The following is a 15,213-nucleotide window of genomic DNA, read 5'->3' on the forward strand; positions in this document are numbered from 1 at the left end:
GCCAAAATCCTTTTTTCAGAGATAAAATTATACCCCAAATATTGAGTATTCAGTTCAGATAAAGGGGCTTTCTGCTAAATATCCTCAACAGCAGACAGATACCTGATCTGCGGCTCCCTGACACACAGAAACAAAGGTATTTGGATAGAAAAATTATTTCAGAACAATTGGGAAAAAATCCTAAAGGAAATTTGTATTTATTTGTAATATGTATATATGTACAGGTACTTATTTTTATTTATATAAACACGAATTTGGTTTTACTCATATAAAGATATCTGGGTAAATTGCAGTTTTACAGTTAGTTGAGGGCTGATTACAAAAAACATCCAGTGAACTGACTAGGAAATAATGCCCAGAGTCAGAGGCTGTTGTTTCCTATCAATGCTCCTGAAAGTGGTTGCAAAGAGTCTACTAGGTTTGGATGAATTCTCCCGCAGAGATATAAAAATTCTGAAATTCAGGGTGTACAAAAATCAAGAAACCTTTGTGTTTTACATTTTTCGGTATACAGTGCATCTAAGTTCTTCAATCACGTATTATGTACTAATTTAGGTCAACATAAAACTCAGCAGAAATTGATGAATGATATTAAAGCAGAAGAGTTCTTCTGTCTCACTAGACCTCTAGAGTACTAGAGTGTTTCTCGAAATCTCATCATGTGAAATAAACCACAACATCTCTCTGGAAGCAAATGCCATGGAAAAAAACTGGAACCCGAGAGGCTCCTTCCCTATACACATTATAAGGGCTCTTTCCCTCAGACTACAATCCACTGCAAAACTATTCCACTTATATGTAGACACATCCATGTATAACTGCTCAGAAACTGCACGGCTTTCTGTGAGAAGGGATAAGGGCAAGAGAGAAAAGAAATAAAAACATCTTGACATTTCCATTTTTCATCCAAAGAAGAAAACTGCATATTGGGATGCTCATTATAATTCCTGCATGCCTAAAAGCATTCCTTCTGGCAAGAAAACACCTAGCCCTGGTAGAAATGCTATTCATCTCATGAAAAGAACACTAGGACCTTTGCACAACTCAGACTCTGAAAATATGCAAGGCTCAGTCATTCACTCAACAAATATAGTTTGAGCATCTATTATGTGCTTGACACCATGCATAGCCTGAAACAAGGTCATATTAAATAATTGGTAAAATCATGCATGTTTTTTCTTGTACTTTTATGCATTTTCCAGATTGTCAACAGTGAGCTTGTATACCCTTAATTATCAAAAAAAAACTCAGTTAAAACTAAAAAGCATCAACAATGCAAGGTCCCTCCTTTTTTTCTTTTTGTAGATATGCGTCAAAAATAAGTACACGAAAGCATCTAAAGATCAAAATGAGGACAGTCAACAGCCAAAACACTCCCTGGCATAGAAACACCTCCACTTCCCTGAAGAATCCAAATTTTTTGTTTGAAAACACTTCTTAATTTCATTTGGTCAAGAGACATGGATCAGGCGGCAAAGATCCACAGGACAAAGGTAGGTGAGAGAACAGACTATAATTCTAGGTAAAGAAAATAAGAACTGCTAGCTGCAAGAGCCAAGTCAATCCCTGCACCCACTGAGCTTAATCAAGTGTTAGCAGAGGGACTGGAGGGAAAAAGCAATAGGGACCTTATAAATGAAACTCAGATGAAACACTTGATGGAGACACATTTGCAGGTATTTAGATTGGTGCAGCTTCTTTTGCTATAGAAGGCTGTTTGACTACAGAAAGCCTATAACTGGAGTTGAAGGATACCTCACACACACACCAAAAATTTAATTAATTAATTTTAAAACCAGGTTCTAGAATATTCTAGGCTACCAGGGCTGTTCCAGAGCTAATGCAAAGCGTTAACTCATCTCTAGAGGTTGTGGTTTAAATCACAGCACACTAGGTGTTATGTCATCAAGCCTACCTTTCCCTTCCCCCAATGTCAAAGTGTAAAGGTGAAGTCAAGTAAAAAGAAACAGGTTGGGGGCTTCCCTGGTGGCGCAGTGGTTGAGAGTCTGCCTGCCAGTGCAGGGGACGTGGGTTCGAGCCCTGGTCCGGGAAGATCCCACACGCCGCGGAGCAACTAGGCCCGTGAGCCACAACTACTGAGCCTGCGCGTCTGGAGCCCGTGCTCCGCAACAAGAGAGGCCGCGATAACGAGAGGCCCGCGCACCGCGATGAAGAGTGGTCCCCGCTCACCACAACTAGAGAAAGCCCTCGCACAGAAACGAAGACCCAACACAGCCAAAAATAAATAAATAAATTAAAAAAAAAAAAAAAAAAGAAACAGGTTGACACCCACTTCCAACCTCAATAGAGCTATAGTGATTGGATCTGAAACAACTGACCTGAAACAAACAAGAAAAGGACAACAAATGTGAAACAATGGCTTACAAGACACTGGACATCAGGCAAAAGACAGTGATTCCTGAAAGGGAGAAGACAAACAAGGTGAGCTGCAAGATTGCCCTCATTTATGGCCTTGGAGGACGTCTGCACCATGGCACAGGGAAGGAACCCCAGGTGCTGCCCGGCAGACTCCTTCAGATGAGGAGATGGAGCCGAGAGTCAACAGAGAGCAAGGCAGCCAGAATGCACAGGGACATGGATGCATCTTAAACACATTCCACGGAGCTAGAGAAAACAGAAATAAAAGACCCCATCGTGGGCGATCCCATTTATACATATTCAACAACAGACAAAACTCATGTATACTGATACAAATCCAAGCAGTAGTGACCTCACAGAGGAGAAGGAATGACTAAAAGAGGCTCGAGGGATCACTCTGGGAAGATGAAACTGTCCTTTATCTTAACTGGGGTGTTAGTTACGTGGCTATAAACATTTATCATAATGCACTTAAGATCTGTGCATTTTGCTGAATGTAAATTTTACCTCAATCAAAAAATGCCCCCCCCCAGAAAAAAAGGTAACAGAAAAAAATAAGGGAAGGGAACCAAATTATATTTATTAGCTCTATTTTACAAGAGAAGATAAAGTCATTTGCATCTCTTTTGCCTTTACATGTAAATGCTAATAAATGGAAATGAAAATAAATGTAGGAAATTATGTCTATATTAAAAAATACATTAAAATTGTACCTGTATGTGACTAACAAGGTAATATAAAATTATCCTCTGTGAACCAATAGGCTCTCAGTGGATTACTACCATCACCATCAATAAGTAACTAGCCAAGCACACCAGAAATAAATGGGCCATAATTAAACGTAAGCAATAAAAATAGTCTACGAGGGACTTCCCTGGTGGCGCAGTGGCTAAGAATCTGCCTGCCAATGCAGGGGACACGGGTTCAAGCCCTGGTCCAGAAAGATCCCACATGCCGCAGGGCAACTAAGCCCGTGCGCCACAACTACTGAGCCTGCACTCTAGAGCCCGCGAGTCACAACTACTGAGCCCTTGTGCCACAACTTCTGAAGCCCACCTGCCTAGAGCCCATGCTCCACAACAAGAGAAGCCACCTCAATGAGAAGCCCGTGCACCACAACGAAGAGTAGCCCCCGCTCACCGCAACTAGAGAAAGCCCACGCGCAGCAACGAAGACCCAACGCAGCCAAAACTAAATAAATAATAAATAAATTTATTAAAAAAAAATGGTCTACAAATACAGCATGCTGTAGATGGCTGAAATGAAATTAGTGAGGCCACAGATTGCAACAACTCAAAACAATCCCTGACAAGCTACAGGTCCCAGAAGTGCAGAGACCATTTCTCCTTGAACCAAGTCCAAGTGTCAACTGGAACTTGTAGAAATGAATGCTTTACCTGTGAGTCCCAGATCGTTTCATGCCGGGTTGTGTAAAACAAAAGCTGCAAGCAGTCCTGGCTCTTGCTGAATCTATATGACACTGTGTGTGTATTAATATCAGCAGTACAGCAGATTCTAGGTACAAAATAGCCCCTTCTTGATATCAGGGGCATTTATAAGCAAGAGTGATTCCCATGGGCAACAAGCTAGCCACAACCTGCATCTATGAAACTGTTCTGAAGAGTATCAATACCTTCATCCTCACTCTAAGAAGACTCTGGGTTTAATTGCCATCCCCTGGCCTTCTTTTAGACACACTGAATATCTGTGGGCCCAGGAATGAAACACAGATACAGAGAAATCATTTGGAGCATTCCTTTTGATGCTGCCCACTCGTGAATGCTTCTTTTGTATCTGTCTTACCTTCTGGATCTTGCCGACCAAGGTGCCAGGCTGCTCCTCCCAGCCTCCCTGACTTCTCTGGACTCAGCCTCTGCCTGCCTAGACCTACCAAACCTGCAAAATGGAACCTGTTTGATGGGACTTCTGATCTTACTACCTGAGGATATCAATCCTAATGTTGCCCCCTGCCCCATAACAATGTAAACACTAGAATATACAGTGTAATTGTTGCCATAAAAGTAGTAAATTTCTGGGGCTAATGTTAATCCCTATGTGTTCAGATGAGTGCTTATTAAGAACATTCCTTGAGGCATTCAGGAGACCTTGGCAGTCAAGAGCCCAGACTATGTGGTCAAATGTAAATCTGAGTCTTTGTCTCTCCACTTAACAGTTTTGTGACCTTGAGCAAATCACTTGACTTCTCCATGTCTCAGTTTCCTCATCTGTGAAACAGGGATCATAAGAATGTCTTAACTTTCTCGGGTTGTGTAAATGACAAAATGACACAACAAATTCAGCACGGTGACTGGTACGCAGTTAAGTGGTTAAAAAATAAAAAGTGATGGTATGAGAGAGATATTCAAGGTAAAAAAGGATTTGTAATTGAACAGAGTATAATATTGTTAACAAAAGTTATCTAAAACTTAAGAAAAAGCCTAGGAAAGATACGTGTCCTTTCAATGTCATATAGGGATATTGTTTAACATATCCACACAAGAAATACTTAGTTCTACGGGAAAATGTACCTTTGTTTGGCATAGGTATTTACTATTAATTAAGGCACAGAGTCTGTGAGATGATACATTAACCTGTAGATTTTTGTTCAGTAAAAACACAATGTTCAGTAGAAAAGATAACATCAAAAGTTAAGAGCTCTTTACCCTGTGAGACATTCACCAGGTTATTTAAACTAAATTTGTATTTTAATATTCTTTTTAATGCCTATAAATATCAGTTCTTCAAATAATCTTTTGCGATCTTGTTGTTTATACTTCAACCGTATTGTTGTTTCCCCCGTTAAGGAGTTAAATACATTTGGCACACATTCTATTCTATTCATTCTCATTTATATGAGTTATGTTTTAACTTTATGAAAATTACATTTGTGTGAGTCATGTTTTAACTTTCTGAAAACTATATTAAAGAGTAGCTAATGGTTCTGTAGGGGCTATTACATGTCATGTCCTGAACTTCACAATTATGAATCTGACTTATCCTTACAACACTCTTATGAGATGGAACATATAAATATTTACATTTTAGAGACATCGAGGTGTTAATTAATTACTAGCACCAAGGTAACACAGCTATTAAACAACAGAGTCAAGATTTCAACAGAAGCCATCCACTCTAATCAACTGTCTCATCCACTATGCTTTATGACATATATTGAAATTGCAATAAAGTAAAAAAATAAAGATGGAAATCAGAAGATGGTCAACTGAGAATGCAAATATAAATATTTGGGGCTATGGGGGGATATTCTGATTCGAAATCTATAATATCTAAAGATGTTCTAACTAAATGGCCCCATCTGAGTGTTAAGACAGAAACAGCTGAAGTGTTCAGAATTCCAGAATGTGATAAAATAAACAACCAAGAACACAGAGCTTCTCTTTTCCCAGCCTATATTCTTATGTATCAATAATTTGGTTGTCTGAGAAGACTTGCCCACCTGGAATTTTAAGCCCTCTAGTCTAGTAATTAGTGCAGATGTTCACTGTGATTATTTCTAATAATGACTAAGTAGTAGCAAATCTAATAATAATGTGAGCTTTCATGTCAAACAAACCTGGATTCAAGTTCTGACTCAGCTACTTCCTAACTGTGTGACCTCAGTTTTCCCACTGTTAAAATCAGGACAATAGTAGTATGGTATTTCTTAGGGACTTTGGGATGATTAAAGGGACAACATCTTTATAAAGGTCATAGTAGAACGTTAGGATTTGACAAATATCGAGGGATTTGACAAATATCAAATACTATTTGATTTGACAAATATCAAATACTATTAGTTATAATAAAAACTGTTACTACTCCTATTTATGATGTGTGCTGAAACAAAGGAGGCTAATTCAATTTCATAATATTAGGGTTAGAACTGGCATTTAAAGCAGTTTGATTCTAAAGCTAATTAACCTAATGACTATACTATGAAGTCTTTTATAATGTAATAAGTTATATATATTACAAATCAACCTTCTAAAAATATGGTTTATTGTAATTAAATTTCCAAGATAAATGTCTACCAATGGTTCAATGAAATAAGATTTGGGCCCTACTAGGCCTACATCTAGGATCCAGCAAGAGATTCAACACAGGGGATTCTTCCCCAGTGAACTGGGCACCGTCATGGGCATTCTACTGAAGAAAATTAGAAAATCGAATGGTTTTTACACTTTGAAAATGCATATCATGCAATGAGAGCACAAATTTTAACCTGAGTGTAATTTTAACCATACAAATGCTTAGAATAAAGACTGGGAAGAGGGGGCTTCCCTGGTGGCGCAGTGGTTGGGAATCCGCCTGCCAATGCAGGGGACACGGGTTCGTGCCCCGGTCTGGGAAGATCCCACATGCCGCGGAGCGGCTAGGCCTGTGAGCCACAACTACTGAGCCTGCGCGTCTGGAGCCTGTGCTCCGCAACAAGAGAGGCCGCGACGGTGAGAGGCCCGCGCACCGCGATGAAGAGTGGTCCCCGCTCGCCGCAACTCGAGAAAGCCCTCGCACAGAAACGAAGACCCAACACAGCCGAAAATAAATAAATAAATAAATTTATAAAAAAAAAAAAAAAAGACTGGGAAGAAATGTGGTAATCACAACAGCATTTTCTAAATAGGTAGGGGTGGAGCTGAATCCACACAATACCGGAACACCGTATTCTGACTTGGTGCCAGAACAGGCAGGAGCTGAAGAACAGATCCCCTGAGGGAAAAAATGACCTGCTCCTTAGAATGGGAGCCCTAAGATCTGTGGCAGGAGGGACAGCCAGCCAGAGACCCCAAGGAGAATTCGTCACGCACTCATTCACTCAACACGCGTTGACTGCTGCAGGCTCTGTGCCGTCTCACGGGGAGAGAGGGAAAGGAGCCAGGTCCTGTCTCAGACAGCTCACCCCACCCAGACACCCACTCTTCAGAACCAAGCTCTAAAGGGCTTGACCACCAACAGGAAGGACTGCTTCCCTCCAGGTCCCTTGGAGCCCACTGAAGAAGGGCCATCGAGGCCCCATCCCTGACTCAGGCGGCTTCCAGAACCTCCTCTGGCTCAAGGAGGGTTGCTGGACAGGTAAAGCCTGAAAACTGAGGTAGGAAGTAAACACATTACCCAAAACACGAATATACCGTAGTCTGATATCCTGCGAAATTATTGCTATAAATATAACAACATAGGCTCATAACATAATGCCAGGGTACCTATATGGACCCAAGAGACAGAATCAGCATACACACACGTCTGTCCCCTCCCTACACAGTCCCACCCCACTCCCAACCAAGGGAGGGGTCTTTGAAAGCTCCCCTGATCTCTGACAGCGAAAAGTGTTGGCACACGGGTTTATTCACAGGTACAACACCTGAGCAAGAGTATGCCCATGCGATTTGCAAAAGCTTGGAGGGGAAAAAAAAAAAAACGGGGAGGAAATAGCCAGAACGTTAACAGAGCCTACAGTATATTTCTCTCTGCTTGCTGGAATGCCACTTTTCCTTTCCAACCCTAGTTCATACCATATTTGCTTAGGAAGTATTTACAAATTTTTCAAGACTCATTTGTCAATGAAAACTTTTCTAAAAGCAGTAGCTCTTCTTAATGGAGTCTCAACCCCAGGGAGAGTTGATCTCACTCCGCTTTATGACCTCTCACTGTACACTGTTCATATTTCTATTAAAGCACGTTCATATGTCTTCCCCTATTAGACTGTAATGTCTTTAAGAACAGGATGTATCTTATTCATGATCATATCTGCAAATAAGAAATGTCTGGTGAGTGAATGAATGAGTAAATGATAAAGTATGTTCTAAGCAGAAAATAGATGTCTTAATAGTGAACTTCTCAAATACGGCCTAGTTGCTGGACAGGTAAAGCCTGAAAACAGAGGTAGGAAGTAAACACATTACCAAAAACATGAATATACTGTAGTCTGATATCCAGGGAAATTATTGCTATAAATATAACAACATAGGCTCATAACATAATGCCAGGGTACCTATACGGACCCAAGAGACAGAATTAGCATACACGCATGTCTGTCCCCTTGTTTGTGCACTAAGTAATGTGCATATTGCTTATTTTTTTCTGAAGCCTGAATGGGAAATGTGTTTTTAACAGATTTAATCAATATACCAACCTACATTAAAAAAATAAATAAACCCACACAATAAATAAAAAGCAAAAGGCCAGTCAATAGCCAACAGTGCAGCTTAACAGCCATTCCAGCAGAAAACTGTCTGAAAAGGCGCTTCACACACCACTGTCTGCACAATCCACAGTGGCCTGCTATTGATTTGTTGCAAGCAAAGAACATCTATTATCACATGCCAGTATGAACCAAGCAATTTCTCCAACAAGTAGCCCACCGTGTACATCGAGCAATGTAGTGTGGGCAGCTGGCTGCTGAAGGTGGGCTGAGACCCCACATTTATTCCCTTCTTTTCACCCCACAAAGCCATTATAAACACCCGATTTATAAATCCAAGAACTTGATGTGTGGACTCACATGCCACAGACTGTCCCACATTCACTGCCCCAGGGCACAGAAGCAATAACGAGACTCCAGAATTATACAACTCAAAACAGCTGTCATGAACACGCCTAAAGGTAATAGCTGTGAAGTGTTTAAAATTGCTATTTTCAAAAAGTCCTCCCAAATGATAACTTTTTCACATATGTGTGGGAATGTGCGAGTGGGTTGGGTTTGCTGAGACCTTGTGTGGAGTTGTGAAGAAGACAGGAACTCAGCAATAGGCTGCCAATGGGGTTGGCATTGCCATTCAACACAGGAAACGGATCCTGGATTCACCTGATGGTGTTAAGGTCTACCACATACTGAAATTGCTCAGACTCTCTGTCCTGATTTAAAATACCAATAAGAACCCAATATCCAAAAGGAATCTCCTTACGAGGACCCTTAAAAGGTTTCCTTCCTTTTGTTGCTCTTCAAATGTAACCCCTACAACATGTCATTAAGTTGTATGCAGGTGGTGCTCACCCTTGGGGAAATCAGCCTCCCTCTGCTTTGAATTTTTCAGAACTGAGGATATTCTTTGCAGAATGTTCCTTGTGTGTCCTTTCATGGATCTTACTGGACCCTACATGAACTCAAAATTGCTTCTGGGGTGATTTCGTCCATTGTAGTTTCAAACCAGCCTGAAACATCACCTAATGAAACTCCCTATGATTTTACCATTACACGAAATGGTGGAAAGTCATGTCTTAAAACTAGATAAGACAATTAATAAATCAATTATACTTGAGTTTCCAATCAGATGATTTTTGTTTTCTATCCAATACAAGGAAATCACTCTCATACAAGGTAACCAGCTACAGAGAATACATGTCATACTTTCACAACCACTTATATCAGTTTTACAGCTATCTTTGTAAGAATGAACAAGAAATTTACCCCACTGGCTCCATCAATCCACCATGCTTTCACAAAGAATGACGGAATAAAGTTAAAACCATCCAGGCTTGGTCTATTCATACTAAACAAGACACAATTTTTAAATGTAAACTCTACTCATGGAGGCCGTATCTATGTGACAGCACCTCGAAATTGTCAAGCAAATGCCAAACCTAGCAAACAGGCAAGAAAAAAAAAAAGGTTATAAGTGATAGAACCAATTCTAGAAGAAGTGAGCAAGACTCTAAAATGCAGACATTTCTTTAGAAACTTGCAAGTCATGTCCAGATATAATTAACTTTTCTACATATGATGAACTGAGCACTTTATTTTGAAAAATACCATAATCTAGCCATTTCCCGTTTGAACAAGTTTCAATTCTTAGATATGCAATAATAAATAGAGACGTTTTCATTTCTATTAATTGAGGATCAATCTGCCATCCTGAGAAACTGCTCAAGGAAAATGAAAGTATTCAAACATTTTCCCCTGCAAAAACAACTTTAGCCATTAGATTGAATTTCTAACCAATTCACATGGTCTTATGACAGCATTTTAAGGAATATAATTTATTTTAGACATATGCAACATTCTACAAAATATGCTATTCCCAAGAATTGGGTAAAGGCCAGATTTCTTTGATGTCACTCCACTTACAATGCATGGCCCATTTCTGTTATTTAGGTCAAAGGCAGGCCACCTGTGACATGCATGTTACCAAAGCAACTATTAACCACCTTTGTGCTCTCTCATAGAAAATGCAATCTCTGCTTTTCTCTGTATTCCTTCTCTTTCATCCTTCTTCATCTTCTATTCACTTATTTTACTCTTTCTTCTTTCTTTGCAATTTTCCCCACAGCTTTTGCCAGTGATAAGCATGAGCCTTTTTCAAATCTGCTGGTGACACTGAGGGTTAATACTCAACTCCTGATGGAAACAAAGCTACCATGATTTGCTAACAAAGGTAGGCACATAGAGTATTAGATAGGTAACATCATCTTGAAGTTGTTTGTGGAGTAGCAAATTACAACTCTAAGGATCAAGGTCGATACAGAAAATAATAACCTATGATGTAAAGAATTGAGACTGATTTTCTTAGGTGGAACAAACTGGCTCTGATGCTAGTTCCCAAAGTAAAGTTACCCCAAATACTTTAATACAGAGACATTCATTGTAACAATTTTAAGCAACCTACCATTTTGATATATTCGGTTGGGTTTCATTAAAAGTTCACATCTGAACTTCATAGTTACCTCATGTATATCTGAATTCCATATATTCCCCACATTCTGCTATTAAAATGTACTTGCTCACATATCCATATAGCCATCCAGTCACAGAAGCCCTGGTCCACTCTCCAAGAGGAGAATAGGCAAGTAGATTATTTTAATGATTTGGGCTCAGAAGTCTTTTACAATCAAAAATTCAACTGCATTGTTTATAGAATAAAAGTCGAAATACATTACCCTAAACCTGGAAGTCTTAGAAACATTTTTGAAGGATGAGAAGCTATTGCCACAAAAGAACGCTGACCTTTCCCAATCCTGGTTCTGGTACTTCATCAAACACTGACAAACTGCTCAGGTCAGATAATGCAATAGTCCTCATCCCAGACTGAGGCACAATCTTTTCTTGACAAAATCAGAAACAATCATAGAAAACTGGAAAGAATCCTGGTTGATTTTTAGCAGAAAACAATGCCTAGCCTGGGTGGCAGAAAGGAACTTTTCAGTGAGCAAAAAATGCATACATACCTTCTGAAGACTGCGCCTATGCACCGCAGTTAGCGTAACTTACCTTTCTGTCTTTCCTTTGTGCAGTCTCGTCCTGACCATGTTTTACTGGGAGTGGTATGTATGTGTGATATGCAATAAACTTGTGAGGATAAAGAAGCATTATGCTACCACTTAGGAAAAAAAGCCTCCCTTGCAGACAAATTGGAGGGAAAAGAAAGAGCATATAGAACAATTCCTCAGGGACTCTGGATGGGTCCATCACTGCCTGCTTCAGAGTGGAACAGTATTTCCAAATCATAAATATGGAAACAGGACTTTCAATAAAAATAATACCAAATAATTGGAAAGAGCCATCTAATGCCAAAGCTTTCTGCAGACAGTGTGTCCTTTGCATTATAAATCCAGAGGCAAATGCTGACACCTAGATCAATGAGGTTCAAAGAATTTTCTCTCTACATTTCCAGATTCCCCACTTGTTTCTCCTTAGTGTATCTTAAGAGACTGACAGGGTACATAAAGAAAAAAGGCTATGAAAAAAATGGAAAATAGGACAGGAGACAACTACACACATGAAAAAAGTTGAGATATAAGGAATCAAGGAAAACCAAATAGACATAACAGAGATAGCATTGTAACTGGCGCCTGCTCCCACTTGCACAAACTGTAATGTAACTTTAGTATTTGCTCAGATAACATTATGCATCTTTTTTATAAAACCAACTGATGACAACTATGAGTTCAGGTTATAAAATAAACTCCTACCATGAAGGCTGCACTTAGAAAATGAGAAGGTCAGCAGGACCCACTAAGTCAGGGCTTTTCAACAAATCACTTTGCAATAGGTATTCAGAAATTTCAAGTGTTTGCTCATTTCTAAAAGTGGCCATGTTAGAAGGACATGGAGACACAGGCTATAGATTCCCACAGAACTGAAGTCTCTCCACCATCAGTGCTAGAATCACCTTCATGAAATCAGTCTTCTCCTAGAATTAAAACAGTTGATGTACCCGAAGCATCACTAGTGGACAAAAATAACAACTGGCTCTCTTCCAATACGAAGCAAATACACAGATACGTACATATAAACATACTCACAGAATAGAAATACATATATATAAACAGAATGACTATGTATATATAAACTAAACAGATATCAATAAATTTAGCCAGAGGGAATCTCTGCCTACATTTGAAAGACCCTTGAGAATGCATTAAACATTTCTAGTTGGAAAAAATAATAAACTCTCTTAATGTCTTCATCATTTGGGAGGCCTACGAAATTCTCTAAACTCAGACTTTTTGAGAAAATAGCTACATTCCTTAAATGTCCTCCAAGTCCTAGGCAATGTAAGTGGGAGAGTCTCAAAATTGTTATCCAGATGATTTAATTAATGGAAAACTGAACTCCTTAGAACAAAAATATTGTCATAATTGTTTTGTTTGTCAAAGGTAATCTAATCTAAAGAAAACAGGGAGTAAGTAAATGGAGAAACATCTAGTATTGTTGAACAAGAAATGTCGCTTTGCCATTAGACCATTAGTCCTTTATTTTCCCAGTTTCTGGATGAGAAATTGCTTATGAATCTTTCAGAAGAGCCATCCTTTTACGTAATGCCCCTTATGGTTTCTCCAAACCTCTGAACTCTTTGAAAATATCCCAAGTATGAAAAGGTTGTACTCACGATCATTGCACTGGTTTCCAGAATAGGAGGTCATGGAACAGTCGCAGGTGAAGCCTTCCCACTGCTGCATACAGACCCCCTGGTTGGCGCATGAATCCTCCTGGCAGGTGGTACTTGGTCCTAGTAATTCATAAGAAGAGCAGGAAAGAAGAAAAAAGGAGAGAGAGAAAAAAGTGTTAAAATTAATCAAATTCAAAGCAATCACTTGAATTTACTATTCTCATGCCCCAAAACGTTCAAAGACACAACCGCCAAAGATGTCAACTCTACATCATGCAAGAAGAATTGACTACAAAAGACAACAGAAATACACACTTAGCCACAAACTATCAACAGTTACACACAGAAGGGAGAGGGCTGAACACACTGTTCTCTTTTTGGCAGACTTTGCAAAGGAGCTTCACCTCTACCATTCAAGTAGAAAGACATCTCACTTGGAGCATGGTCTTTCTAAATGAATAATGTTAAAGCAGAAAAATGCATTCCCATGATTCTTGTGAATTAAGGCACAAAAGTTCTTGCAGTCTACTTCGTGACACTAGAAAGATGTGTGATGATAATGAGGAGGAGAAGGAGGAGGATAAAGCAGCCAGCATGTATGGTTGTTTTGTAGGCGATAAGCACTGGGTGAGAAGCACTTTGTCTAGGTTATCTCATGAAGCTCGCCAGTGACCCTAAAACGTAAGGAATTATGATTACCTCTGTACCACAGATTTTAAAAACTAAGCTCACAGAACTAAAATATTTTACCCAAGGTCACACATTGGATAATTAAAGGATCCTGATGTCGAACTTAGGTAAACTAACTCTGAGACTAACTACCTCAGGGTTCTTAAAGCATAGTTTCAGACCAGATAGCCTGGGAAGTTGTTAGGAATGCAAATTATTGGGCCACCCCATACCTACTGAATTAGAAGAATTAGAATTAGAAGAAACCTACTGAATTAGGTTTACAGAAGAATGCATTCAAACAGAGTGTGCATATACCAGAGGGTGTATTTGAGGTATAGGAAGAAAATATTAGAAATTATGTTCATTTTCTTAAAGTATACCTATCTTGGGGACATTCTCAAAACCTTTTGCAGATACGAGTGAGCAACTGAAAAAGTTTGGCGATCTCTGCCATTTTCCTAGGTCATCCTGGGACCTCTCTTTAACCATTCTCTTTTTCACTTCTATTTTCCGCCTTTATCTTGGCATTAAAGATAAACCTACACCTTTGGAATTATCTAAGCTAACAAGAAATATCTTAATATTCAGGATAACTCCATGAATTTCCCAGAAAGCCTCAGCAAAGGAGGTGGGCCCTTTGACTCATCAAATGTAGTAGTCAGGATCTGATGCAAAAAAGCCCTTGACACAGTAAAAATATATCCATTGCAGTAAGTGCATATTCCACAATTTCCAGGCTAAGCCTCACACAGGCACAGAATATTGAACCATAAGCCTATCGGGTCCTAAGGGTGCATATTCAAAAGAGATGCATGACTACAAAGGGGTTGTCTTCCGGGTGGCAAGACATTTTGTATTTATTCGTGAAGGGTAGAAGCAGTACAGACCATCACTCCTAATACAAAGCTATTAGGATATGACATAAGAAAGTTCAAGACAATTACTAACACTGGGGGAGCAGCACAGCTGCTGGGTTTCTGCAGCTCCTATATGCCATGTGGTTCCCCCATGTGGAGATGAAAGGAGGTTCATGGTCATGTTCTCAGTGGGTCTTAAACTTGAGCATTGTGTAGTACAAGGCTCATTAACAATGGCAAATCACGACAGCTTCTTTCAAAGGACAAAAGCTTCTGAGAAGTCCATGGGGCTCCCTGACCAAACAGCTCTCACCAGACAATGGGCTAGTAATTCAATTGTGCTCAAGAATCAGAAACACATGGAAAGCTTTCCCTTGGAAGGCAGCAGAACAGCAAAAACTTTGGGAAAACAATAATTCTTTGCATGTTCATTGAATCTGAAGACAAAAGTTTTCCCATGTCTTTCTCTTCCCCTTTAGCCAAAT

At 39.6% G+C, this 15,213-nt stretch overlaps 1 protein-coding gene across 11 annotated transcripts in view; it reads right to left on the reverse strand.

Annotated features, from left to right (window-relative positions):
• NRXN3 (neurexin 3) overlaps positions 1–15,213 on the reverse strand; it is a 1,618,670-nt gene that overhangs the window by 856,449 nt on the left and 747,008 nt on the right. For all 11 annotated transcript variants that reach the window (XM_068558635.1, XM_068558546.1, XM_068558806.1 and 8 more), the window contains one exon: positions 13,200–13,319. In XM_068558635.1, coding sequence (XP_068414736.1) covers positions 13,200–13,319 — 120 coding nt within the window. The remainder of the gene's footprint in view (positions 1–13,199; positions 13,320–15,213) is intronic.

This window comes from Eschrichtius robustus, chromosome 1, assembly GCF_028021215.1.
Source record: "Eschrichtius robustus isolate mEscRob2 chromosome 1, mEscRob2.pri, whole genome shotgun sequence".
Lineage (NCBI taxonomy): Eukaryota > Metazoa > Chordata > Mammalia > Artiodactyla > Eschrichtiidae > Eschrichtius > Eschrichtius robustus.